A 27343-nucleotide genomic window follows, 5' to 3' on the forward strand; every position below is an offset into this window, starting at 1 on the left:
AAAGGACAGATGCTCTAAAAAAGTTACAGGACAGTGTAGTTGGTGGGCCGGCAGAGAGGTGCTCACTGGGCCTCGGAATCTGGGACCCTCTCAGGGAGGAGAGAAACTTGAGCTAGGGATGGGTAGGCGGACAAGATGGAGTGTGCCAGGGCCGTGGAGGAGCACGTGCAGGGCTCAAGCATTTGGGGAGTGAGAACTAGCCCTGTGTGGCTGGGGGAGGGGAGGGCATGATGGGGAGGGCCTTCAATACTCGGACTTTATCTTGGAGGCAATAGGAAACCAAAGATGGTATAAGAGCAGGAGAGAAATGCCCGGCTGTCAGGCAGAGAACAGACTGGGTGAGATTCAAGTCTCGCTTGGAGACCAGGCATAAGGTACGATGGAGTTGAGCTGAGGCAATGTCAGTGGGGCTGGAGAAACAAGAGGCAGGTTCTGAGATCAAATTGGGGACCAGATGGGAGAGGAGAAGCTTTCCAAGGTTTTTAGCTTAGACAAAGGGGTCTGATGGGGAACAGAAACAAAAGGGTGGGGCTGACTGGCGGGGAGGGGACACAGTGAATTCTGGTCGGAGGTGTTGCTTTCTTGGCTTTCCAGCCTGCCCTTGCCCACCCCCATCTTCTCCTGATTAGAAGGTTCATTGTGGGGCCCTTTCCCACTAGAGGGCCTGGAGTTTGGCTTGTATAGGTCAAAGTGACTCACACTCATTTGAAAGTAAAAGGCAGATGTTCCCTTCTCAGATTAACCGCCGGCAGAGTGAGGCGACAGCTTCTGCAGCCAGATGGTTTGGGCTCTTCTCTGGCCTCGACTTTCCAGAGTTTAACACTTAAAGCTTATTTCCAAAGTGCAGGTCCCTGGCAGTTGTGCTGCCATTTGACTTTTTTCAGACTCTCAGAACTTCTTACATTCACTAAATATTAAGTAAGGAGTCCTCCCCTCCAGATACCATGCTGGGAACAGAAAAGCGAATGAGGCAGATAAGACACCAGCCGTGCCCACAGGAGCTCCGCGTCTGGGTGGGGAAAACGTGGTGGTATTCGTGCCCACGCGGCCCTGACCCGGGTGCTGTGCTGCCTGTCAGCTCTTCTTCCTAATATTTGTGGTAAACCTCTCGTGAAACTGCAGAGGCCCCAGGAGCCCATGCTGCTTCATCACCTACTGTGCTCTTCCTTCATCTGAGCCTTCAGCTCTTCCTAGCCAGTTCTCCTCCTGCTTTTGCAGAAAACAGAAAACCCTCCGTCTTCATTTAACAACCGTCTCTTTTGGCAGGAGTCGAAGGAGACGGATCAAAGATGTCACTTTCCATGTGCCAGTGGAGATGGGTAGCCATTCCAGGGGGGACAAGATATTTTCTTTTTCTTTTTTCAAAATGTATTTTTAAAAACTTGTTATTTTATATTGGAGTGTAGCCAATTGACAATGTTGAGATTCTTTCAAGTGCATAGCAGAGTGACTCAGCCATACATATACATGTATCCATTCTCCCCCAAACACCCAGACTGGTGGGAACAAGATATTTTCTGACACTGATTCAGAAGGCGTTTCTCCGGATGCAGCTTCAGGAGGGCAGAGTGTCAGGGATGGTGTACTCCATGACTCTTTGGCCACAGACACTAACAGCCTCGCTCAGAGTTCCATTGAAGGAAGGTAGTTTGATGAGTAGTTAATCCAGTGCAGGCAGAGGTCAGTTTAACTTTGTGAGGACCTGGGCGGTCACAGCCTCAAACGTTAAGTGCCTGGAGCAGAGAATGAATGCCTTAGCACCTGGACTGTCTATCTGAGCCAGGCGCCAAGGTCTGGTCAGCAGGCTGCTTGTGTGTGGGCACCTGCAGCGTGGACACTGTCCTGTGGTGCTGACCGGGGGGAGGACTCTCGTCTCTGTTGAGGTCCTTTAATGGACCGGAACCTGGTGGTCTGGAGTCAACGATAAGAAAGTAAAAGAGAGAGGCTGATATTCCTTGGTTTAGGGAGAAAACCAATAAAACCCTTGACATGGGGCTTGCACTGCTTCACGTAGGCACAGGGCACCCTCTCACAAGGGTCTTGCAAGCCCGAGCAAGAAAGTGAGCTCAGTGGGCTTCTGCACTCCAAAGAATTAGCCTGAGAGAGAGAAAGAGAGAGAAACAGAAAGAAAGACACGGGGACCCAAGCTCTGATGGAACAAGGGTGTTTTATTCAACACTGTGGGTATATATACTGTCTTACAAGGTGGTTTTGTTCAGCAAAGATAAAGATCAAAAGTCCAGATTTACAATTATCAAGGAAACATAAGGCCATCCATATCAAAGAGAGAGAGTTGTAAATAATCACTTTTACCGTACGGTTCATAAAAAGGAAGAGGGTCGTAAATAGTTACTTCTCACCGTATGGAAAAACTAACAAAGGAAATGCACGCATTCCTCAGCCCCCTGAGCGGTTTGCCACTCCTCTTAATTCCTGAATGCTATGCTATGCTAAGTCACTTCAGTTGTGTCCGACTCTGTGCGACCCCATAGACGGCAGCCCACCAGGCTCCCCGTCCCTGGGATTCTCCAGGCAAGAACACTGGAGTGGGTTGCCATTTCCTTCTCCAATGAATGAAAATGAAAAGTGAAAGTGTTCAGGAATTAATAAGGAACAGAGGATTCATGACAGATCCAAAACAGCACACAGGAAGCCTCCTGTTAAATGCTTCCTGACAATTCCCCCTATTTTATTATATTTGTAAAAAAGGTCCTGAGCAATTGAGTTTGTTTAGTATTCACCAACCTTATAGAAAGGCAATGATAAACAACAAATATAATTACCAAGACAATCACCAAAGTTACAGTTCCAGACCCGATGCTGTGGGTGATAACTTTGAAACCATCCTCGTGGGTCTAGCCCAGATAATTGATCAGCTAGTTGTTCAGCTAGTTTCCAAATTAGTGGAAGAGGGCAGACATTTAGAAAAGGTTTCAAAGGTTTCCTTTTGCAGTAATTGTACGTTCAGAGAGGCATTATCATGTATGTTTTGTAAATGAAATTTGATTTGTTTCCAGTTGTAGGCGCTATGATTGAAATGAACAGGAGTAACACAAAACTGAGTAGAATTCCAATCACATTTTAGTATCACTTGTTTTTGCAAATCTATTAATTGATCTCTGACCCATTTGATGGCTGTTTTTAGTTCCTGTATTTCCTCTTGAATATCCTCACCTACCTGAGCAGCCTCTTCAGGACTGAGCATCTTCAGTCCAATTTTGGATAAAATTATATGTTTGAATCGAGGTATGTAAAGCAGCACTGGCAACAGCAGCAGTGGTGCAAATAGCTACTAACCCCAAAATGCCAAGAATCAGCCATCCAACGAATCGTTTAGATCGTTGGAGCAGTTTAGTAAGTAATCTGGAAGCAAGTCCAGCCATGGGACCTTCTTCCCAGGGTCATTGGAGATTTATTGGTAACCACAAATTATGTCAAGATCGAAGAATCAAAAGGGAATAATTTCTTAAAGAAATAGAGGAGTTAAGACAGGTATATAGTTTGCAATTAATACAAGTTACAGAACGTAAAGTCTTATTGTAAATTTCCTATGGCTATAACAAAAGGAAGTGGGGACACAGGCCTGTATAAAATATGATTGATGATAGTGAAAGAAATAGTTACTATGACTACGACTGGTCCCTGTGAAATGCCGGGTCCAAGTCCCAGGTTCTTTGGTGCTCGCAGCAGGTTTCCAAATGTCCCATTGTTCAGCCCACTCTGTTTATCCAGGACATCCTAGGACGAGGTGGGGCTAATCCACTGTCAAGCCACCCAAGAAGTCCTTTGTCATGGTAATGCTCTATCATAGTGTCATTAACCTTCCATGCCACTTGAGTAGCATAGTCACCCGCAGTGCTATTAACATCATCTGAGCAGTTAGATAGCCACATACCATGGGGTCCCCAATCCACAATCGTATGATTAGCCACAAACATTAATTTTCCTGATTTGGGTTGACATTTGTCCCAACGAACAAGAGTATATGTAAAGTTCTTATAAGTAAACCTTTCGCATAATGTTCTTTGTTCTTTCCCTAACTCTTTCCCCAAAGTCTCAGTAGTATAAACATGGTTCACAAAGAAAGGGCAGTAAATAATCCAAGCAACATCCGAAAATCCTTTTTGGGAGGCAGGCCGAAAGCACAAGTCTGTCGGCTAACGTTTATGCATAATTCTGCTGGGCCCATGCAAAAAGGAAGGACTTCATAACCTAGAGAAATATTAATTAGTTTTCCTTCTTCTTCAGTGTGTGAGGACCCTTTAATGCTCCAGGGAGAAGGCGTATGTATAGAGTCATTAGTTGAAACGATTGGTCCTCTCTCTGTCCATTTGACCACCTGTATTAGAGGGGGGTTGGGTATGTAAGCCCAGGAAGTATGATTAGTTAGAGCTTGAACAGGGGAGGCACAGGCAAGCAGACTGAGCATTGCGAGGAAAATGTATTCAGGACTCCAGGACTCCGAAGCATTCCCTGTTGAAAGATCAAATTTTCAGCTCGATTAGTACGCGTTTTTATTTGTCCCCAAGTGGGGAGATCATAAGGTTGATGCCGCCGAGGGTGGTGCTTCCTGGAGATCTTTAGAGCCGCCATGGCCCATATTGGAATTTCTTCCTCCTGGGGTTTTTGTTGTTTTGTCTCTATTTTGAAGGCCAGGGGCCCCCTTGGGTCAAATCTTCCGAAGAGGAAGCCATGTGAGTTCGTTGGATCCATCTGGGGAAATACAAGCAAACCCCTTTCCCTGTATTAGTTTCCCAGATTTCCATTGTTTCGTTAACCTGTCGTGGTTCCAAATGGGCAGGGGAAGTGAAGTGTCCTTCAGTTCCTCAAAATGCTTTTCTGCTCTTGTTAAGATATCTCCCTGTGGTAAGTTTAAAAAATTTAAAACAAATAAAGCTGTATTAACAATAGTTATAGGTTTTGAAAATATCTTATGTTGGAATCTAGTAAAGTCTGCTTTTGATAAGGAGGACAGTAGTGTTCCTGTGTATTCCCCCTTTAAAAATTTTTTAATTTGCAACTTTCGTGTGTGATGTGCTCATTTGACTATGCCTTGTGCCTGTGGATTATATGGAATACCTGTAATATATTTAATAGAAAAAGATTGTAAAAATTGTTTAAAGTGTCTAGAAATACAGGCAGGGTCATTGTCTGTTTTTATAGAACTAGGAGTTCCCATTACAGCAAAAGAAGCTAATAAGTGAGTTATAACATGTGTAGCCTCACCGCAAAGAGGTGTGGCCCAAATAAAAGAAGAATTAGTGTTGATACAGACATAGAAGAAAGAAAATGGAGAAAGTTCAGGGCAATGAGTTCATCCATTTGCCATAGTTCATTAGGTTGCAAACCGTGAGGATTAACACCTTGTGCAATGGGTCGAAGATGTGGAATCTGTAAGTAGAGCAATTACTAATAATTTCTTTAGCCTGGCGGTATGGGATTGTCCATAGCTGGTGTAGGGAGCCAGCATTGTTATGCAACAGAACATGCTGTTCCTCCAGAGTAGCAAAGGAAACCAGTTTATCAGCCTCTTCATTACCATGAGTCATGGGGCCAGGAAGGCAAGAATGTGCTTGAATATGTGTAATATAAATGGAAGAATTGTGTTCCATTTATATTGGAAGATAGTAGTTCGAAAAAGAGTTGTTGAATAATAGGTTGATTGGAGTTTATGGTAGAGGTTTCTATATTTTTTAATACAAAAACTGAATATAGAGTCAGAGACTATATTAAGGGGGTAAGGATGTAGGCAAGTAACTTGAATAAGAGCATATAATTGATTTTGTTGAGAAGAATGAAATTTAGTATAAAAGACTTTATATTCCTTAAGAGACCAGAATGAAGCTTTAGCGTTTTTAGTCCCATCTATATAAAAAAATCTCAGCTTGTGGTATAGGCTGTGAGCTGATAATATGAGAAATAATAAATGCAGTATTTTTGAAGAAATTCCACAGCTTACCAGAAGGATAATGAAATGAAATTTCTCCAAAATATTCCAGAAAAGCTATTTGGAAATCAGTAGAAGTTTGTAATGCGTTCTCAAATTGAGATTTATTGATAGGTATTACAATTTTATAAGGATCAGAGCCAATTAGAGTTTTAGTCCTATTTCTTCCATTGATAGTGATTAGAGCAATTAAATCAAGGTAGGGTATAAGTGACTTTATTCCCCTAAAACGGGTATAGATCTATTCTAGTGGGTGTTCTTATTGGGCAAGAAGTCCTGTGGGAGAATGAAGAGAGGGGAGTATAAACAATTCTAGAGGTAAATCTAGTTTGATGCGAGTAAGAAATTGTTTTTGTAACTTATTTTGCACTAAATAGAGTTCCTCTCGTGCCTCTTGAGAAAGTGAACGAGGGCTATTTAAATCAGGAGCGCCTTTTAAAGTATTAAATAGGTTATTGAGTTGATAATTAGCAATGCCTAAAGAAGGTCTCGGAGAAGGCAATAGCACCCAACTCCAGTACTCTTGCCTGGAAAATACCATGGGTGGAGGAGTCTGGTGGGCTGCAGTCCATGGGGTCACGAAGAGTCGGACACGACTGAGCAACTTCACTTTCACTTTTTATTTTTATGTATTGGAGAAGGAAATGGCGACCCACTCCAGTGTTCTTGCCTGGAGAATCCCATCCCGGGGACGGGGAGCCTGGTGGGCTGCAGTCCATGGGGTCACGAAGAGTCGGACACGACTGAGCAACTTCACTTTCACTTTTTATTTTTATGTATTGGAGAAGGAAATGGCGACCCACTCCAGTGTTCTTGCCTGGAAAATCCCATCCCAGGGACGGGGAGCCTGGTGGGAGGCCGTCTATGGACCCTTCAGACACGACTGAAGCGACTTAGCAGCAGCAAGAGCTTTTGAAAATCATTTAAGGTTGATAATTTATCAGTACGGATCTGAGTGAGTTGGGGAATAATATGTTGTCCATTAACAACAAACCCCAAGCAATGGTAAGGTGTAGAGGTTTGAATTTTTTCAGGGGCAGTGATTAATCCAGAATTTTTTAAGCATAGTTGAGCTATATCAAACATGTGTTGAGTTTCTAAGATAGATGGAGCTGAAAACAATATATCATCCATATGGTGAATAACAAGAAAGTTAGGAAATTGTTTTCTCACAGGCTCAAGGGCTTTGGCTACGTAGTACTGACACACGGTGGGAGAATTCATCATCCCTTGTGGCAGTACAGCCCATTGGTACCGTTTATGAGGTCTGATATGATTAGGATAAAGGAGAGAGAATGAATCTCTCTCGGTCTAAAGGGTGTAAAGGTATATTAAAAAAGCAGTCTTGAAAATCAATAATAATTATGTGCCAGTTTTGAGGAATAGTGGTAGGTGATGGGATTCCTGGTTGTAATGCACCCATAGGTTTCATAGATGCATTAACTTTTCTAAGGTCTGTTAGGAGATGCCATTTGTTAGATTTCTTTTTTATAACAAATATAGGAGAGTCCCAAGGAGAACAAGATTCCTCAATATGCTTTAATTCTAGTTGTGTATCTATAAGTTCCTTAGCCACCTGTAATTTCTCTATCGTGAGGGGCCACTGCTCTGTCCAAATAGGCTCGTCATTCTTCCAAGTTATTTTAATAATTGTATTGTTTCTTAAATGAGCAGTGGCCCCTAGGAAAAATGTGGAATGTATATCTGAGTTTGCCATTGCATAAGTAAGTCCCTTCCTATTAGATTAAGGGGTGCATCTATCACAGAAGGTCTTAATGTTGCAGGTTGGTGTTCTGGTCCCTCACATGGATAGATTTGAGTGCTCTGATAAACCTCTTGTACTTTGGTTTGAGAAATCTCTGCAATTTGGCAAGAAATTTTTGTACAGGCCAGGATTTGGGCCATAAATGTTTGGAAATAATAGTAATATCAGATCCAGTGTCGAGGAGACCAGAAAATCTTTTACCATTAATTTTGATATTTATAGTCGGTCAGTCAAATTCAGATACTAATGATGTCCAAAAGGACTGTTTTTGATCTGTACTGCCAAATCCGCCCATCTGTACACCATTATAGGAGTTAATAGAAATGTAAGGTAAAAGAAGTAATTGAGAAATTTTATCCCCCTTTTTGAATTGCCGTAAAATCTGAGATGACGTCATAATTTGAATTTCTCCTTTATAATCTGAATCAGTGACTCCAGGGTGAACAGTAATTACTTTAGAAGTCAAACTAGATCGGCCAAGTAAAAGACCGAACGTTTGTGGGGGCAGATTTTTGGAGGTTTTTTAGTAGCTTTCTTAGGGCAGTCCCTTTTTAAATGGTTCTTATCTCCACATGTAAAGCATCCTTCATTTCCTTTTCTTAAGGCAGCAACCATTGTTTCAGCTAGCATTTGCATCTTTTGAGTTTCTGATCCTAGATTGTGACAAGCCTTCAAATAACCAATAATAGTCTCTGTCTCACGAATTGGAGCTATAGCCTTTTGACATTCCTGATTTGCATTTTCATAAGCAAGTAATTTCTCTAGTTGCCTTTTGGCTTCTTCTCCAATTACAGTACTGGAAATAGCAGTTTCTAATCTAGCTAAAAAATCAGCATATGTTTCATTAGGTCCTTGCAGTATTTTAGTGTAGCTACCTTGTAGGCTCCCCTTTAGGAGTGATTTGATCCCAAGTTTCAGGGACCACTGTTTTTAATTGTTCATGTAACAAAGGAGGGCACTGTATTTGAGCTTCTGTAGCATCAAATTGTCCTGTCCTAAATGTCCTGTTAGCATCTCAAAAGTAATTTGAATTTGGTGAGTGCCAGCTCAAGCGTTTCTGTTAGCATGATCTCTGGCTATATCATGAAACCACATTATCCATTGAAGATATTCTCCTGGTTTAAGGAGAGCTTTTATTAAAGTTCACCAATCATGGGGAATAAAATTTCCAATAGAGGATACTACAGAATTTAGACGTGCTTTAGTAAAAGGTGAATGTGGGCTGTACATAGTTATAGCTTTTTAAATTTGTTGCATGTGATAAAAGTTAATACCCTCATATTGAGATATTATATGCCCTTGAGTGTCAGGATTTCTAAAACTGGAAAGGCGGAGAAACCTTCAGCTTCAGAGACTTGTGATTGCAAAGCCAGCAATTCAGAGAGCCTCTGTCATGAAGGAGAGTGAGTAGGTAGCAAATTCTTACAATTAAGAGTATGTGGTAAAAAACTTATTATTGTTATTCAGAAAGGTGTTGTTGGTTTTAATGTCAAAAGGTGTCTTAGGGGAGTTATTGCCAGAATCATTAGGTTCTAGCAAGGGAGAGACTTTGGGATTTGTGCCCATTGGCAGGGGAGGAGTACTTGGAGCAACCAGGGCAGGGCTTGTAGGAAAGCTCTGAAATATTTTATGTTCTAATTGGGCCTTTTGTAAGGTTTCATCATCTAATTCATATTCATGTAATAAGTGTTCTGCCTGTTGCTGAATATCAGGAGGGCTAGAATTACCTCGAAATGGCAGAATCACAGCTTTGATGAGAGCCCATAGGGGCCAGAAATCTATCGGAATATTTTTTCCCTGTCTGGCGGCTCATTGAACAGCTCTTTGACCTGGTGCCAAATTTTTAAATCAAAACTACCTTCATCAGGGAACCAAGGGTTACATGCAACCGCTGTCTAAAGGCAAGCCTCTGTTCGCTGGCGTGAAACTGAAAGTCCCTGAACTTTAAGTGGTGAAGTAAAGTAGAAAAGTGATGGGGCTTTCCAGCCATTTGGCCCATGTCTTAGTACTTACCCACCTCAATAGGTCCTTGAGTCACTCCATCCGAATCTGCCATGTGTACCAGGTCCCTGTTCTGGGTGCCACTTGTTGAGGTCCTTTAATGGACTGGCCACGACTGAGCGACTGATCCGATCTGATCTGAATGGACTGGAACCTGGTGGTCTGGAGTCGACGATAGGAAAGTAAAAGAGAGAGAGAGGCTGATATTCCTTGGTTTGCACAGAAACCCAATAAAGCCCTTGACACAGGGCTTGCACTGCTTCACGTAGGCACAGGGCACCCTCTCGCAAGGGTCTTGCAAGCCCGGGCAAGAAAGTGAGCTCAGTGGGCTTCTGCGCTCCAAAGAATTAGCCTGAGAGAGAGAAAGAGAAACAGAAAGAAAGACACGGGGACCCAAGCTCTGATGGAACAAGGCTGTTTTATTCAACATAGTGTGGGTATATATACTGTCTTATAAGGTAGCTTTGTTCAGCAAAGATAAAGATCAAAAGTGCAGACTTACAAATTATCAAGGAAACATAAGGCAATCCATATCAAAGAGAGAGGGTTGTAAATAATCACTTTTACCATACGGTTCATAAAAAGGAAGAGGGTCGTAAATAGTTACTTCTCACCGTATGGAAAAAACTAATGAAGGAAATGCATGCATTCCTCAGCCCTGGGAGCGGTTTGCCACTCTTAATTCCTTAATAAGGAACAGAGGATTCATGACAGATCCAGAGGATTCATGACGGCACACAGGAAGCCTCCTGTTAAATGCTTCCTGACAGTCTTGATCCATCACAGAATGTGTCCTCTGGGAAGCTGGCGGGAAGGTATTGTCCCTTCTCAGGCCTGATAGGGTCACGCACAGAGACAGACCAGTTACAGGAGGGCAGAGAAGCCGTGTGCCTGAGAGTCTAGAGTCTATTGTGTTTATCCTCCCGCTGGGCCTGGGGCTGAGGGAGACTGTGAAGCCAGCGCTGCTGCTAGATTCCTTCTTCTGTAGATGGCCAGAGGGTGGGCAGCTCCCGGGCAGTTCCATCTGTGCAGCACCCCTTGGCTTATTAGCTGCTTTCTGTCTGCCTCTGCAAGCATAATTCCAACTACCTCAGCAAGAGAGAAGAAAGCCCACAAGGAATTTTAACTCATTTTCTTTTTAAAAGTTCAGTCTAATCAGATAATTACTGTGAACTGGTATGCAGCAGTACTGGATTACTTCAAAGAGCCCACACTGGTTAGGCCCTTATTAATGGTTGGGGAGGGAAGTTAGGGCTCAGGGTTCTTGGCTGAGGACTCTTCAAAGGATCAGCCAGCAAGAGGTCTTTCCTCCACTATCCCAGGGGAAGCAAGCCTCTTGGGGTGGCCCTTCCCTGAAGGGTGCTGACAGGCTGGCAGGCTGCCTGCTAGAAGGGACAGACCCATGCTTTGCTGGGTGCTCATTCTGATTGACCTTTCTGGTTGGGAGAGGCAGAAATTTCAGTTCCAGAAAACTGCTCTTGAAATAGTAAATGATCTTAAAACATTGTTTCCTCAGACCTCCCCAGTGGAACTTCAGTAACTTTGTTGTGGTTCAGTAGCTAAGTTGTATCAGACTCTTTGCAGACCCCATGGACTGCAGCAATGTTACATTCCTTTCCTTGGAGATTCACAATGCAAGTTACAGTGGTAAAGGCTATGCCAAGTTCTGCAACAGTTTCTTTAACTCAGTATTAAGGAAGTATGCCAGTGGAGTACATTCACACACTATTCTCAAGGCTGGCTACGCCCAGAGGTTCTGATTTAACTAGGGTGGAACTCATGTATTGGTATTAACTTTTTATATGATCAGACTTATGTAAATATATTTTTATCACATTTGCTTTTATTGTTCTCTGTATAGTCAAAAATTTTTTTTTCTGAACCTTTTATGTTGCAGACACCATGCCTGATGCCTCTTGACCTCTAAACACATTATAGTCATCATGTGCTTTACAAAAGGACATTCTTATTAAACAACCGTAGCACATTTCTCAAAATTACGATAATATGCTGATATAAAACTATTAACTGAGCTACAGGTCTTATTTAGATGACCTTGATGGCAAAAGAACAGAATATTTTCCTAGTGTAGGTTAGTTTTCCTGTCTCTTTAGTCTCTCTCAATGTGGAACGGTTCCCAGGCTATCTCTGCTTCTCATGACTTTTACATTCTGAAAATGATAAGCCAATTTAGAATCTCCCTCAGTTGGGTTTGTCTGCTGTTTCCTCACAATTAGATTCAGGTTTTATGCTTCTGGAAGTGATGTCCTCCGTCTTCATATTAGAAGGCAAAACTCTCACTGGTACAGGTGGGCTCTTCCGTATTTCTCAAGTTAGGGCTATTTTCCATTGTGTAATTGACAGGTATCTTAGATACTTTGAGACTATGTACATAGCCCATTTCATATCAACACCCCCCGCCCACTAGTTTTGGCATCTGCTGAGGATTCTTAAAACAACTAGGATTCTTTGTAAAAAGCTCCCTGAGCATTCTGCTGTCCAGCTAAGGCTGAGAACCATGCCATCAGTACCTCATAGAATATAATTTAGGACATAACTACATAAAAGGATGTCCTCCCAATAGGCCCAGAAGCAGTGATCAGACTTTCAAAGTTCCCTTTGGCCTCCTGGATTTTACTCCTCTGCCTGGTTGCCCTGTGTCCCAGTGCTCACTCACAAGCCCATGGTAGGTCTGGCCGAGTGGTCCCTGTGTCGGATGCCAGCCACGCTGAGCTTCAATGCTCTGAGCCTACGGCAGGATGTTCATCCCTCGCTACTCTGTTTGCCTAGTTCCCTCTGCCAAGGCTGCCCCTTGCCCAGCCTTCTGGCCTCTGCCTGACAAATCCACAAGAGTCACACCCTCTGGGATACCTTCTGTGACCCTACTATGCTGTGTTCTCACGGGTCTCATGCTGAACCAAGGCCTGCCTTAACACGTGGGTTTTTACTAAAGGTTTGCTAGAGGAGTGGGCCGGAGAATAAATGACCTGAAGTGGATTCAGTGCTGCTTACTGCTGTTGAACTACCCTTTGGGGGAGGTCCCCCACACTCTGGGATGAAGAAGCCTTTTTCCAGCAAGGATTTGTGTGCACTTCTGCTAGGTTTCTTGGGTCCTGGCCACTCTGGAGCCCCCATAATTTAACTCCAGGGGTTTCCAGGGGGTGGGGACAAGTTCCCGCCACCCCCAGCCCTGCTGTGGGCCGAGACAACTCCCCATAGTCCTCCAGAGTGTCTCCTCTTATGTGTGCAACTAGGGCAGACTGCGAATTCTAACTTCTGTCCTCTGAAATCTCAATTGTTAGAGGCTGCCAGCACCCCACAGCCCTTCTGCAGCATTTGTCCGGTGCCCTCAGGCAAAGGGAGCCCTCCGCTTCGCTTACCAACCCTCTTAGGTTGTTTGTCCCACTACTTCCTCCCATCTCATCCGCTCTTTTGTGCTTTTAAGAATAAAGAGTACACATTTAGGGTCCATGGTTTCCGGCAGCAGGCTTGGTCTGAGCTGGCCAGCCTGCCGTAACGAGAAAAGGAAGTCTATGCTTTGTGCTTCACGCAGACCTCTTCTCTCCCTTCTCCCCCAACCTCAGCATCCTTCGGAAAGCCCTGGATAAGATTGCAGAAATTAAGTCTCTGTTGGAAGAGAGGCGGATTGGTGAGTTAGAGACCGCCCGGTGGAGTGATGGTTCCTGAGAGCGACAGTCGGGCTCCCTGTGGGGGCGCCTGTGACTTCAGTCCAGTGGGATTGTCCGAGGGCTTCTGACGGAGCAGCAGCAGCCTGGGGCTGGGAAGGGAATGGGGATGGTCCCCAGTGCTCCCTGCAGACCACGCTGATTGCCCTGCTCTGTCTACTGTCTGGGGCACTTACCCCCACCCCCTTTACTACTGCCACCTCCCATTTCTTTCTTTTTAAGTCCACACCCTCAGCCATGAAAGCGCAGAGTTCTAACCATTGGACTGCCAGGGAATTCTCCCCCCTCCCATTTCTTGCTCTGAAGAGAACCTGGCTGTGTTTTGAGAGCTGCACCCTGGGGGTCTTAAAACCAGCCTTCCACATGGAGTTTACCTACACGAGGCGCTGGCTTCCAGATCCCTCAGGCTCCTGGGGCCTTCCCGACTCTCTTGCCCCAGTGAACCCACAAACACACCTGCTCATCCATCAAAAATGCTGTCACACCGCCAGCTGGGTTTGTATAATGTGGCTGGGTGTGTTGAACCATGCCCAAGGAGATCAGGGGTCTGTCCACATTCGTTTTTAAAAATTTTTTGTTGTTGAACTACAACATATGTTAATAGGAAAGAACACAGATGTGAACACACAGCTTGCTGAAACTTTTCACTGACTGAACAAAATGTTCACCCAGATCAAGAACTAGAACGTGACCACTGCCCCCCAACCCCAGCTTCTGCCCTTTCCTGTTCCTTCCCCTTAGGGTATCCACCCTCCTGGCGGCTCTCCATCTGTCAGTCTGAGTGGTCTCACTGAGGGCATCTTGAGGAAGGGGCAGGATGGCACACGGGCCCTTGGTGCTCACTCAGGCCAGGGTGCTGCAGGCTGAGCTCTGAAGGCCCAATGTGGGAGGGCTGGGGTGGACGCCCTATCTCTGATATCCTGAGGGCTCACGTCTCTCTTTCCAACAGCGGCCAAGATCGCAGGCCTGTACAATGACTCGGAGCCTCCTCGGAAGACCATGCGCAGGGGGGTGCTCATGACCCTGCTGCAGCAGTCAGCCATGACCCTGCCCCTGTGGATCGGGAAGCCTGGTGACAAGTGAGGGCGGGCCCTGGGTAGGGTAGGGGCTGGCAAGGCGGGGGCTGGGACTGAACATTTTAATTCTGTTCTCAGGCCCCCGCCCCTCTGTGGGGCCATTCCAGCTTCTGGGGACTACGTGGCCAAACCTGGAGACAAGGTGGCTGCCCGGGTGAAGGCCGTGGATGGGGATGAGCAGTGGATCCTGGCCGAGGTGGTCAGTTATAGCCACGCCACCAACAAGTGAGTGGTCCCCCAGCCCCATGGGCTGTTCTCCCGTCACCACAGCCACATGGGCTACACTCTTACCCATCTGCAGGCTGGGAGAAAAGCTACACCCCTGGGTGCCTGTGGGGACCAGGGGACTGCTTCCCCTCCCTGCCCTCCTCTCCCTTCCTCACGACTCCCCGACTTGGACTGTGTCCCTGACCCTTTCTGCATCCAGCCCTTTCCTTTCGTCCACCCACAGGTATGAGGTAGACGACATTGATGAAGAAGGCAAAGAGTGAGTGTGCTGGTGGGGGGTGGGGGGGCCGTGGAAGCTGGGGGGGCAGCCAACCTGCGGGGATGGGGCCCCCACCTGACCTCAGCCCCACCTCCAGGAGACACACCCTGAGCCGCCGCCGGATCATCCCACTACCGCAGTGGAAGGCCAACCCGGAGACGGACCCCGAAGCTTTATTCCAGAAGGAGCAGCTTGTGCTGGCCCTGTATCCCCAGACCACCTGCTTCTACCGCGCCCTGATCCACACGCCCCCACAACGGGTAAGGCAGCCCCCACAGGAGAGGCCGTCCCTGGGCCAGGTGGCCAGGAGTCACCTTCCTACCTCCTTCCCCTCTTGTCCTCATCTCACAGCCTCTCTGAGCTCAGAGGGCCCTGTAAGTTGCTCTCTGTCTTCTTCTTAGTCTTCCCTCCAGCCCTGCCCTCTGGGGCAACACTGGCCCACCCTCCTCTTCCTGAGTTTCAGAGCCTTAGCGAGCCCTGAGCTGAATGGACATGATGCGTACACTAGTCTAACCTTGCTTTTGCATTGAGATAAGAAGCTCCATGCCCAGGGCCTGTCTTGGAGCCCTTAACTCCAGCCCCACTGCCTTTTCTTTGGCTGAACCGCTTTCCCTCATGCTCTTAACCACACTGCTGATGCCCTGGTCACCTGATGACAGTTGAAAGGCTATTCTTGCCTCTTCCTCCGGGATCCTTGCTGTTGCCCTCTGGGTTGTCCTCGATCCCTTTAACCCAGGCTCCCTGGTCCACACCCTCCAGTTACGGCCCACCCGTGTAGGTGGTGGTCTCCTTGCTCTTCATCCCTTACCCTTGGCCTTTTGTTGCTGAGGAAAGAGTTCTGTAGTAACAGGGACTGCGTTCACACATCTCCACTTCCTGAGTGACTGTGAGGACAGGCGTGTCTGGGGGCCACGAGCCAGAGGTTCCTGTCACTAGCTTAGTGGTGGTGCTGTGGGGCGGGGGGCTCGCCTGGAGCTCTCTGACCAGTCCCTCCTGTCTGCCTCTGCTGCAGCCCCAGGATGACTATTCCGTCCTGTTTGAAGACACCTCCTATGCAGACGGTTACTCCCCTCCCCTCAATGTAGCCCAGCGGTACGTGGTGGCTTGTAAGGAGCCCAAGAAAAAGTGAAGTGGCCTAGTAGACTCGCAATCAGCTGACACCCTCAAAGGGGGACGCACAAGATTTTGTGATCAAATAAATATTCTTCCTCCTTGTCCATGTCTCCTGGGTTTTGCTCTTCCAGACCCTTCTCTCCCTCCCCACTAGGGCGAGCTAGAGGCCACCAGGGGAGATGGCCTCATTGGGTCCCAGTGGGCATCTACCCTTCTAGCTCAGGTTTGTTCTTTGCTCCCAACAGAGGCTCTCTGTTTAACACACATCAGATTTTATTTCTGAAGCCATGGCTGGGCTTGTTTCACATGCCTCCAGAGGACCACTCACAGCTCCCAGCGGAAGCGGAGCTTGCAGCCCGCCATCTTCTTAGCATAGTGGGCTTCAAAGAGCTCATTCTGGGCCACAGTGAAGGTGGATTTCCAATCACCAGTGATGCCTGGGGAGAGATGGCAGGAAGGAGGTCCCGGCTGCAGAGGTGGCCCCGAGTGGCCGAAGGGCAGCTCCATTTGAGGCTCCCCCACTTCCCAAATGCCCACACCCGCCCCCTGGGGCGGCTCTCACCTTTCCTCATGAAGGCAGAGATGCTGTGGTCCATGACTGCAGTGGGTATGGTGCTGTAGTTGGTCATGGGGTTCTTCTTCATCTCTTTGAAAGATGTGCGCTGGACAATGTGATCCACAGTCTCCTCAGGCAGGGAGCGCCCTATAAACTCCAGGATCTTCTGAATCTCCCTTTTGGGGTCCTGGAGCAGTGGAGAGGCTCTTCAGGGAGGTTTGGATTACTTGCTGAGCAGAAAAGGGAGGCGCCTTTCTAACCCTGAGGGGATCTGGCCATTTCTGCCTAGAGACCTCAGGCCCTGTTCCTTGACTGTGGTCCTCTTTTCCAGGGGCAGGTGTGACTGCCTTCTACCCTGTGATCCTTGATCACAGAGGTCTGGTTCCTTTTGGCTGAGAGGAGGGACAGTCCCCTTTCATAATGGTGGTCCCAGGAGAAGCACTGGCAGTACAGAGCAGATGAATGTCTGCACGTGTTGCTGACTCAGGCGTTAGGACATAAAGGGCTGCACAGGGCGCTGCCGCAGAGGGGGCACTCCTACTCTTCAGTCCTGGGCAGGGGATCCAGGAGGGCTGGTCTGTGGGCTGCCATAGGGGAGGGTGCTGAGTGGGCCTCAGCAGGCTCTGTGAGGTTCCTGCCTTCCTAAGTGTGACACGGAGGGAAATGGGAGCTGGTGGTCTCACCTCCTTTATGTCCTCGTAGAAGAGGTAGAGAACAGGGTGGGTGTGACTCAGCTCCCACCACTCCTGCACGTGCTGGTACCAGGACCCGTAGCACACTGGAGACAGGGCAGATGGTCGGGACACAGAGGTTGGCATAAATTTTAGCTGGTGCTCCTTGACTCCACACACACACACACACCCCCCCCCCCCAACCCTCCAGAGTCAGCCTCACCTTCCCCGGCCATGAACTTCTCCAGGAAGCTGTCCCAGGTGCCAGGGTCAGGGTGCACCTTGGCCATGCGATAGAAGTGGTAATAGGAGACGGCCACATCCTTGGCGTTGCGGGCGATGTAGATCACCTGGAGGGGCAAGTGATCCCCCAACCCCAGCGTCGTCACCACATGGCACGCCAGGCACTAGGTGTCCCCCCTTTATGGCCTCCTTGCCAGGGAGGTTCTCTCAGTTTGGCCAAAGGAGAAGCAGGTAGAGGCTGACTCGCCTGCAGCCCTGGGGTGCAGGCAAGATCCAGCTGGGACCTGAACCCTGCTCTGATGCTAAACTCTGGGCTGAACTCTGGGTTCCTGAAACTGTTATTTTATACTAATCTAATCCCCTCAACACCACTCTGTCTGGATTTGGGACAAGGCATGCCGGGTTCCCACCAGCCCCTCCTCCACAGGCCTGTGAGCACCCAGACTGCACAGAGGAGTCTCATTTTCACCAGATACCTGACCCCACTAGAGCATCAGGCAGATGCCCCTCACCCCATCCTTCTTAAGATGAGACCAGGCTGGAGGAAGTGAGACCTTCCCAGAAGGCAGGGCCAAAGCTGGGATGGCCCTAGAAGCCTCCTCTGGCTCCCTCTGCCATTCACCTTGACTTTCTGATCCAGCAGGGTCTTCGGAAGCAGGGCCAGGGGCAAGTGTGTCTTGAGGAGCCGTGGGGCTGGTGTATCTTTCAGAAGCTCAACACCTAAGCCGTAGGTAGGGCAAGATCCGTGAGCTGGAGCCCCAGTCAAACCTCCCTCCATTCTGCTTGCCCCCAGCACCCTGCCACACACCTGTGGGAACCCCAGGGGCGCTGAACTCAAGGAAGGGCACCCGCAAGAAGACAGGGGCTCTCTGACACTTCTCCAGGTCACCCTCCTGGTAGATCAGGTCCAGGATCTCGCTCACCCAGGTGGTGCCTGGCGGGTGGGAACGGATGGGGGATGAGCAGGGCTGAGGCCACGCCCCTCCCAGCCCAAGGTGGGGACTGCAGCCCAATGGAGGCCTGGGTATCCCCATCACTTACCCGACTTGGGGTAGGTGCTGATGAGCAAGTCATCAGGCCAGGCTTCAAAGCTCTCCAGTGGCCCCAGGGCCTCTGCAAAGTACTTGATGAGAGGGATGCCCTTCACATACTTTGCTGGAGGGCGGGAGGTATCCTGGATCAGTTCCATGCTATCTTCTCAGGGGCGCCGGGGTGTGGCCTCCTTCCTTGAACAATATGTCAATGGTGCCAGCTGTTGAATTCTTGCTTTGAAGTAAAGAACCCAAGGCTGAAGGAGCCTGAGCCACTTGCCTGTGCTCACAGAGCTAGCTCACAGTGTGGTGGGGCAGGGATTCAAAGCCAGATCCTGTGTTCCTGCAGTGGATCACAACTCAGGGTGCATTTTCATTTGCCTGCAGAGCTTTTAAATCAATTAAATCACTCTCTGGAGATGGGACCCTGATAGCAGTTTTTTGGAAGCTCTCCAGGGGATTTCAATGTGCACTTGAGAAAACCTCTAGGGCCTGCCTGTCTGAACTTCTGGCCAGCTGCTTTGTCTTCTCCCTTCTGAGATAGGCCTAATCCTGATGGGCTCCTCCCTCTCGTTTCCCCCTTGAGCTCCCCTGGGCCCTCACATATGGAAAACTCCCAAAGGCCAGTTGGGCCTGAGATCCAGCTTGCCCAACCAGCCCCTCCCAGTTGGAGAAAAACACAGCCAATTGAGCAACTGTGTCAGAGTTTTGCAGATGAGTGAGCAAAACTGATGACTCAGCGGAGAATAGGAAGTGCAAGGAGGAGAGAGATTCAAGCCAGCCTGGAGACTGAGTTGAGCACTTCTAGGGGAAAGGGTACTCATTCCAGTGTTCTTGCCTGGAGAATCCCAGGGACGGGGGAGCCTGGTGGGCTGCCGTCTATGGGGTCGCACAGAGTCAGACACGACCGAAGCGACTTAGCAGCAGCAGCAGGGGAAAGGGCAGATCGTGAGAAGTGGGAGTGGAGAGATCAAGTGACAGGACAGGAGCCAGAGCCAGCAGCAGCGAGAGGTGAGCGGGATCCAGCCCTGCTGCCCCCCAGCCTCGCTCTCACCTGATCTCTCTGGATCTTGGCCTTGTGACCCTGCCTGTGTCTGCGTGGGGCTTAGAACAGGCACGGTGTGGTGAGTGCAGGACCGCTCTCTGAGCTGCAAGCTTTGTAGTTCCCAAGTGGGAGGGGCCTGGCGCCAGCACTGGGACTTGGCTGTCCTCCAGGAAGGAGAGGGTTACTTCTGGGGTGGGAGGACCCTCCTCAGCTGGAACCCAGCTTAGCCCGGCCTGAAAACCCAAGATGTGCGTTACTGTGTAGAAAACAAAAGGCTGAAACTAGACACAATGGTGCAATAGTTTTTCGGGGGTTTTTTTTGGTGTTTTGAGCTGGAATCCTGGCTCCTAACCTGCCCTCTAGACTCCTCCTCTGTTGAGAGGGCCAAGAGACAGCTTTTTCTAATGTGCCTTATCTAGAAAGGGCAGGGGAGAAGAGGTGAAACGGGGCACTCACGGTTCTGCCAGCTCCAGGCCAGGTTTGAAGATGCCAAGAGTTCAGGTGGAAGGCAGCCCGCAGGCCCCCAGCAGCCTGAACATTCCGGGAACTTCTGGCTCTGACCACAGGGCAAGTCCAGAGTCCAGAGGGATGTACGTGGGCAGGGTGACGGGGTTTGGGGTGGAGCCACGCAAGGCAGGCTCTTTTTGAGGCAGCATAGGATAGGAAAGAGCCAGAATGCTTGCGTCAACCCTGGGAGTTATTTGACTTCTCCACGTGCCCCTGCTCCACATGTCCCTGCTCCATGACTCCCATGGAGGGAGCTCCAAGGACAGCGTGGAGCCTCATTTATGGTTGGTAAAACAACGGCCCCCAGAAGGTGCTTTTCTTTCTCTGGGTTTGAACGAGGCTCCGCAGACAGAGACAAGAAGTTGGGGCTTCGAGAGGCACAGGACCTTGTTGGGGGAGAGCACCCTCCTCTCCTCCTCGGCCTTTGTTCTTACTCTTTGGATTAAAGTCCAGAGTCTTCCCTGTTGGCTCAGACAGTAAAGAACCCACCTGCAATGCAGGAGAACCAGGTTCAATCCCTGGGTCGGAAAGATCCCCTGGAGAAGGAAATGGCAACCCACTCCAGTATTCTTGCCTGGGAAAACTGATGGACAGAGGAGCCTGGCGGTCTACAGTCCATGGGGTTGCAAGAGTCAGACACAACTTAGCGACTAAACCACCAGCACCACCAGAGTCAAGCTGGGCACTGGAGCTGAGTGGGCTCTGCATCCAGGGTGTGAGTCTCCTAACCCCTCAAAGGACAGTGTGACTTCAGAGGTTGGGCCATGCTGCGGCCAGCAGCCCCTCCCCGCTCCCCTGTCCTCTTCAGGCCCCAGTTACCAGCAGGGTCTCTGCTTCCTACCCATGCTCCCCACCCCCGGAAAACACCAGCAGGTACCCTGAACTCAGACTTTTTATTGTATTCAAGTAAAAACTGGCCAGAGCCACAAAGGGTGGCAAAGAAAAGGAGTGGGTGGAGGTTGAGAATGCTGGGAATCAGGTCTTGAGCATGTCAGTCCAGTGCTCCTGTGGAGACAAGAGGGTTGGTGAAAGGCAGCCCAGGAGACAGGGTGGGGTAGAGAGGCTGGGGTCCAAGCCACTTCTCACCTCTTCTAATTCTGAGTCCTCCTCGTCCTCCTCAGTGCCCATCCGGCACAGCCAGATCAGGTCTCCCCACAGCAGTGAGTTCTTACAGCTACCAGGGGGTATGGTTGATAGGAAACAGAGTCAGGATCACAAGCCTCCTCCAGGCCAGGACCTGGGTGCCAAGAGAAGGCCTTGGCTACCCCCAGGCCTGGACTTGGGCAACTGGGCACCCCCTTCCCACCTTCCTGGAGTTAAACCAGCCTGGAGCAGGGATGTGGGACTCACCCAGGGCATGCGCCCTCTAGAGGCAGGAGCTGCCCTGGTTCCTCCTGCAGGAACTCCTCTGCCAGGCAGATCACATGGGCCCTTAGGGAGCAGCCAGGGTGCGGGCAACATAGGGGGCTCTCTTCATCCTGCAAGAGGTGGCAGGCAGGTAAGAGAGAACGGGGAGTAATCATGTAGCTAACAACGGACCACACACTGTTCCAAGGGCTTTACATAAAAAACCTTATAAGGCATGTGCTACTGTTATTTGCATTTATGGAAAAGAATCCACCTGCAATGCAGGAGACCTGGGTTTGATCCCTGGGTTGGGAAGATCCCCTGGAGGAGGACATGGCAGCCCACTCCAGTAGGCTCGCCTGGAGAATCCCCATGGATGGAGGAGCCTGGCGGGCTACAGTCCATAGGGTTGCAAAGAGTTGGACACGCTGAGCAACTAAACACAGCACATAGATAAGGAAACTGAGGCACCGAGAGGCTAAAATACTGGTCCACAGGGACTAAGCTGGCCAGTTTTCTCTGAGTGCTAGCAGTGATTATGTAACAGCATGGCTAGGGCAGCCAGACCTAGAGCTCCTTACAGGTTGAGAGATCTCAGATAGGTCACTTAATCCTTGAATGGCAAGAACTCAACTTACACTTACTGAGAGCTCAGTAGAAGCCAGACACATCATCTCAGTTAATTTATTAAATATTTATTGGCCACTTGCTCTGCACCAGACCCTGTTCTACAGTAGTGAAAAGGAACTAAATGCCCCTGTGGAGTTTAATATAGGGGTGGGGGTGGGAAAGACTGATAATAAGGTAAATAAAATATACAATATGTCAGACAATAACAGGCTTTAAAGGAAGCCAGGGAGATGTACAAGAAAGAGAGGCAATTTTAGATGGAGAGCCAAGGAAAAGCTGACCGGAGGAGAGGTGGCATTTTCTTAAGATGGAGGGTCTAGGGAAGAATCTTCCAGTCCAAGGGAAAGGTCAAAGGCCCTGAGGAGGCCTTGGCATTGAGGAATAGCCGCAAGCACTATTCCCATTGTAGAGATGGGAGCAGGACTTCCCTGGTGGTCCAGTAGTTAAGAACCCGCCTGCTAGGGCAGGGGACACAGGTTCGATCGTTCGTCTGGAAAATCCCACATGCCTGGGGAGCCCGAGCTTGTGCTCCACAAGAGAAGCCATGCCAATGAGAAGCCCGGGCGGCAAGTAGAGAGTAACCCCCGCTCTGAGCAACTAGAGAAAGCCCATTGACAGAAAAGAAGACCGAGCGCAGACAAAAGCAAAAAAAAAAAAAGGATAGAGATGGGGGTAGAGTGGCCAAAAGGTGTCAGTGGACTGCCCTGTCCCTTGATCCTAAGTCCTCTGAACCCTAAACTGCTCTGACCCATCTTACCTGGAGCGCACGTGCGCACAGGGTGCAGCGGACGTCGACGTCTTGCTGCGGCTCGAATCCCATGTCGTCGGAAGGACCTGCTTGGCTTCTCGGGGGTGGGGCCCGGGGTGGCGGCGGCCCGAAGGCCAGTGGCATGTGAGGTGGCGGCGGCGGGCAGAGGTCCTGGCGGAAGTCAGCGCGCAGCCAGCGCAGGGTGAGCGGAAGGCGCACCCAGGGCGGCGCGCGCAGCATGTGCGCCAGGACGCGCAGGTGGAATGCGAAGGTGGCCTCTCCCCGCAGGCGCCGACCCACGTGCGTCAAGCGGCGCGAGGCCTGTGGGTGTTGCCAGGCCCACTCGAACTGCAGGCGAGGGGGTACAGAGCTTCAGGACCAGCTGAGGAAGGGGTCCGCGGGGGGAAAGGGGTCGCCTGGGGAAGGGAGTCGCCCCGGGGAAGGGGGCTGCCCGGGGAGGGCCCTGAGCCCTAGCCCTGATCCTCCCGCTGCCCCCAACTCCTTTTTACCCTAAGGGCGGCCACTGCAGAAGGGAAGCCGTGTACGATGAGCACCATCTCCCTAGGGAAGAGAAGGAGGGCGCGCGACCCGTGAGCCCCCTGCCCCACTCCGTGTCAAACCGAATCCCCTGGCCTACCGGAGAGTGGAGTCACATCGGCTTCACCCCTATCTCACGAGGCCCTGCTCCCTTCGTGAAGATATAGCCAGCCCCTCGCACCTGCTAACCTCAGGCCCCACCTCTAGTCACAGGTGCTTAACAGCCCTCTTCAGTTCCTCTCCCTTCCAGGCTTTCTCTATTCTAACCCAGTCTTGTTCACCAAACTCCCTGTCACTGACCAAACCTAGATCAGTCCCCTTCCCACCCAATCCCGTCTTCTGAGACCCAGGCCCAAACAGGGCTCCTCCTCCGCGGCGATAGGCCCGCCCCCGTTACTCCCGCCCCCGGCCCTGCCCCCTCGCGGGCCCCGCCCACTGCCACAGGCCTGGCTCCGCCCCTTTCAGCCGGCCTCTCCCTCACCGGCCCCCGCCTTCTCCTTGAAGTCCTCCTCCAGACAGTGACCCGCCTTCTCTTACCACGGCCCGCGCCCACTGGTCCGCCAGGCCCCGCCTTTTTTGCGGCCCCCGTTGTGCTGCTGCACTCGACGCGCAGGGTTGACGGTGAACCCCACGTAGACGCGGCCCCGGTGCCGAGGGTTCAGACAGTAGAGCAGGTAGACGCCGAAGAAGCATCCGGGGCCCATCGCCAATTTGGGGGTCGATTGTTGTGGCCTGTGAGCCGGGGAGGGCTGGCCCGCCAGGGCCACAAGATGCTTGTTTCAGAAAAAGCGCTTGGGAGCTATCCCGAGGTACCCTAGAAGTCACAGCAATGCAAACTCGTGCACCCTCTCCTAGTTGGAGCTAGGGTGTCCAAACCAGCGCACAGAACCCGGGTTGCTGTTCAGGCGGCGGGTACCGATTAGAGTCTGCTGGAGCCTCATGCTGACTCTGACAGGAGCGGAAACCGAAGGCAGTTGGAAAACTGGGCTTGGGATAGGGCGGAAGTGCTGAGTTTACGGACGTCTTAGTAAGGGCGGAAGTAGGTGCCTCAGCGGAAGTGGCGCCAGTAAGGGCGGAAGCAGTGTGGCTGGGGTCAGAACTGGGGTCCCATCCCCGGTGGGCTGCCACCCTCCCTGGGCTGCCACAATGGAACTCAGTGCCGAGTACCTCCGGGAGAAGCTGCAGCGGGACCTGGAAGCGGAGCACGTGGTGAGTTGAGCGGCCTGAGCTCGTCCAACGAGGGGAACAGGGCTCTTGGGGGGCGGACTTGGCACCATCCACGCCATTCTGCCCCATAGGAAGTGGAGGACACGACTCCCAACCGTTGCGCGTCCAGCTTCCGAGTCCTCGTGGTGTCGGCCAAATTCGAGGGGAAGCCGCTGCTTCAGAGACACCGGTGAGATTCCGGGAACACCTTCTTCAGCGCGGCCCCAGCTCTGGGACCACATACCGGGCCGCTTCCTGAAACCTTAACTCTCACTCCCATCCATGCGGCCCAACCACAGACCACCACCCCAGGGATCCCGCCTTCGTGGCCCCAGCATCAAATATTGAGACTTAAGCCCTCTACCTCTCTTGTTCCCAGGTCCCGGGGACTACAACCTGGGGGACCCCTCCAGTCTCCCGGCAGACCCTAGCTTCAGGGACTGCGACCCAGGCCCCAGCCTGCCCATTTCTAACCCCATCTCTCTCCCAGGCTTGTGAACACTTGCCTAGCAGAAGAGCTCCTGCACATTCACGCTTTTGAGCAGAAAACCCTGACCCCAGAGCAGTGGGCCCGTGAGCAGCAGAAATAAGGGACCCGGACCTGCACACGCATTAAATTATGTATCAGGGCCAGCTTCTGTGTCAGTGTGTTGTGTGTATGGGAGGTGTGCAGAGGCTGGGTCTAGGGCCTGGCTTCTCCCTGCCCTCCACTCTCCATTGTTTTACTTTGGACAAGTCCCTCTCCACACATAGGCCTGTGTCCCTACTTATAAAGTGAAACGTCTGTCTTTAAAGTCCCTTCCGGCGTGGGCCTTCGTGGACTCCTTGGATACTTCCAATACTCACCCAACCCCCCATTCTTTGACCATTTCTGGGCATTCTGTTCAGTCCTCTTTCAAAATACACAGATGAGAAAGTGCCCAAGGTTTCAGGACCCTGGGAAACTTGCAAACCTCTCCTTCCTCCCAGTATATCACTCCAATGTCAAAGCATAATAGAGGATTCCACACGCCCCCTACAAGTCCTCCACAGCCTCAGGAACCTGGTCCCCCAGCAGGGCCTTCCCAGCGCCTGGAATGCTGGTGTTTTCTGGCCCCTGGAGAAGGTCCAGTGACCCTTTGGTCCTGGGCTTGATGTGGCCACAGCTGCCCCCGGGGTGAGGTTTTTCTGGGATGGAGAGGTGGGCTGGGCATAGGGGTAGGGTTACAGCAGGAAAGTAAGGTCACCAGAGCCACACAATTGGGGCAGGTGATGCCCTGGTGTCAACACGGGTGACAGGGTTGCCTAGGCCTTACACAGACAAGGTCTCCACGACCCAAGAGGAATAGCAAGTGTCCTAATTGGGGCCAGGGCTCTTTGGGGGAGAGAAATTGTGGGTTTCAACCATCCCACCCACCCTGTTCCTCTGTTTTCAAGGCCAGTTTCTTGGCCCCTAAATTACTGTCACACACACACCGCCCCCCCCCCCCCCCCACCACCTCTCTCTCTTGTTTCTCTAGCTCCTCGGAGCTAGGAGTCATGGTGAGTAGGGGCTAACCTTTCTGAGTTCCAGGGATCCTTTCCTGAACTTTTTTTTTTTCAGTTTCCCTGGACCAGGAGAACTGGTAACTACTCGCAAGTCTGCTTCACTGGGAGAGCCCAACATCGCATTGTGTGTGTGTGTGTTGGTAGGGTGGGGGTGGGGAGGTTAGGCTCAGGCTCCAGCTCCAGATGCTCTGCTTCTCTCTATGCCACACCCCTGATTGGATCCACCCCCCGTGTTCACAGAGCTGTGGCAGAATCCCTACCCTTTCTATAGATGAGCAACGGAGGCCTGGAGAAAAGGGACTTGCCCAGGGTCACATGGCTTACATAGAGACTGAGGCTCAAGTGGGCAGACAGGGACATTTGTATGGCAAGCCCAAGGGGAGTAGAGGTTCACATGGGACATTTCCTCCTTGCTGGTCCCTGCACGGATGAACGAAGCCCTGCTGTGGCCAGGACACCCATCATCAATAACCCTGTGTCCCAGCTCAGGGGGTCACCTGCTAAGTTGGCCATCAAAAACCGACTTCCAACCCCCCTTCCCCCAAGCCCCTCTCCACTCCTTGCCAATACAGGTCCCTCTTATAGAGGCCAGGCCCAGGCAGAAGCCACCGACAAGGCTCAAGTGGCAGCCGCACGGTGCAGGAAAGGCTCTGAACTGGACGGAAGACTGTGTCATAACTCAGGATCTGCCCTCTCCTGCTCTGCCCCTCAGTTTCCTCACTTGTAAACTAAGGTCGGGCCCACTATTTTGGGCCTAAGCTTCCTCCCTACAAAGAACCCCTTATTTTGATCCCTTGGGCCTACAGCTTGACAGCTGTCATGTAAGCGCTGGTTGCTTCATTTCCCCAAGCAGCAGGGTCAGGACAGCTGATGCTGTGGTTGACTAGCAAAGGCAGACTGGGGGGTAAACATGAGAATGACTGAGGCGCCATCCAGGCTAGAGCCCTGAGCAGCTCAGACCTACCGGCTGGAAAGCAGAGCAGGCTCCCCACCCGTGTCAGCACAGGGTGGCTCCCCCCTGCCCCCCAAAGGCCTGTTCCTATCTGCAGAGGGCGGGGGTTCCCAGGCCCCGGGATCTGCTGCCTGATGATCTGGGATGGAGCTGATGTAGTAATAATAGAAATAAAGTGCACACTAAATGGAACGCACTTGAGTCATGCCTGAACCATCCCCCAGCCCACCCCCACCCCCCTGATCTATGGAAAAATTGTCTTCCATGA

At 50.5% G+C, this 27343-nt stretch overlaps 4 protein-coding genes across 16 annotated transcripts in view; 2 read left to right on the forward strand and 2 right to left on the reverse strand.

The window, feature by feature from the left end:
* SGF29 (SAGA complex associated factor 29) overlaps positions 1-16177 on the forward strand; it is a 30307-nt gene extending 14130 nt beyond the window's left edge. For all 4 annotated transcript variants that reach the window (XM_061401553.1, XM_061401551.1, XM_061401550.1 and 1 more), the window contains 6 exons: positions 13298-13362; positions 14349-14478; positions 14554-14700; positions 14927-14962; positions 15060-15222; positions 15975-16177. In XM_061401553.1, the coding sequence (XP_061257537.1) occupies positions 13298-13362; positions 14349-14478; positions 14554-14700; positions 14927-14962; positions 15060-15222; positions 15975-16091 (658 nt within the window). In that variant the 3' untranslated portion in view covers positions 16092-16177. The remainder of the gene's footprint in view (positions 1-13297; positions 13363-14348; positions 14479-14553; positions 14701-14926; positions 14963-15059; positions 15223-15974) is intronic.
* A 153-nt stretch (positions 16178-16330) lies between these two features.
* On the reverse strand, positions 16331-20166 carry LOC133238443 (sulfotransferase 1A1). Of its 9 annotated transcripts, none has more exons than XM_061401559.1 (8): positions 20078-20166; positions 18587-18771; positions 18354-18479; positions 18168-18265; positions 17526-17652; positions 17315-17409; positions 16638-16818; positions 16331-16512 (listed from the first exon to the last, which is right to left on the reverse strand). In XM_061401559.1, exons 2-8 carry the CDS (start codon positions 18732-18734, stop codon positions 16400-16402), a joined length of 888 nt encoding a protein of 295 aa, XP_061257543.1. In that variant the 5' UTR covers positions 18735-18771; positions 20078-20166; the 3' UTR covers positions 16331-16399. The 9 variants fall into 9 exon arrangements, with proteins under 9 accessions (XP_061257543.1, XP_061257544.1, XP_061257540.1 ...); XM_061401560.1 differs by having other exon boundaries at positions 18587-18767; positions 20078-20164; XM_061401556.1 differs by lacking the exon at positions 20078-20166 and adding an exon at positions 19631-19720 and having other exon boundaries at positions 18587-18767.
* An 841-nt stretch (positions 20167-21007) lies between these two features.
* On the reverse strand, positions 21008-24094 carry SLX1A (SLX1 homolog A, structure-specific endonuclease subunit). Its single transcript, XM_061401565.1, has 6 exons — positions 23928-24094; positions 23363-23414; positions 22863-23201; positions 21479-21606; positions 21215-21302; positions 21008-21133 (listed from the first exon to the last, which is right to left on the reverse strand). The coding sequence occupies exons 1-6, from the start codon at positions 24092-24094 to the stop codon at positions 21104-21106; spliced, it is 804 nt and encodes a 267-aa protein (XP_061257549.1). The 3' UTR covers positions 21008-21103.
* A 421-nt stretch (positions 24095-24515) lies between these two features.
* On the forward strand, positions 24516-27267 carry BOLA2B (bolA family member 2B). 2 transcript variants are annotated; one of them, XM_061401567.1, is made up of 4 exons: positions 24516-24599; positions 24689-24786; positions 26179-26247; positions 26670-27267. In XM_061401567.1, exons 1-4 carry the CDS (start codon positions 24537-24539, stop codon positions 26848-26850), a joined length of 411 nt encoding a protein of 136 aa, XP_061257551.1. In that variant the 5' UTR covers positions 24516-24536; the 3' UTR covers positions 26851-27267. The 2 variants fall into 2 exon arrangements, with proteins under 2 accessions (XP_061257551.1, XP_061257552.1); XM_061401568.1 differs by lacking the exons at positions 26179-26247; positions 26670-27267 and adding an exon at positions 25087-25229.
* The last annotated feature ends 76 nt before the right edge of the window (positions 27268-27343 follow it).

Source organism: Bos javanicus, chromosome 25 (assembly GCF_032452875.1).
Source record: "Bos javanicus breed banteng chromosome 25, ARS-OSU_banteng_1.0, whole genome shotgun sequence".
In the NCBI taxonomy this organism is placed as follows: Eukaryota; Metazoa; Chordata; class Mammalia; order Artiodactyla; family Bovidae; genus Bos; species Bos javanicus.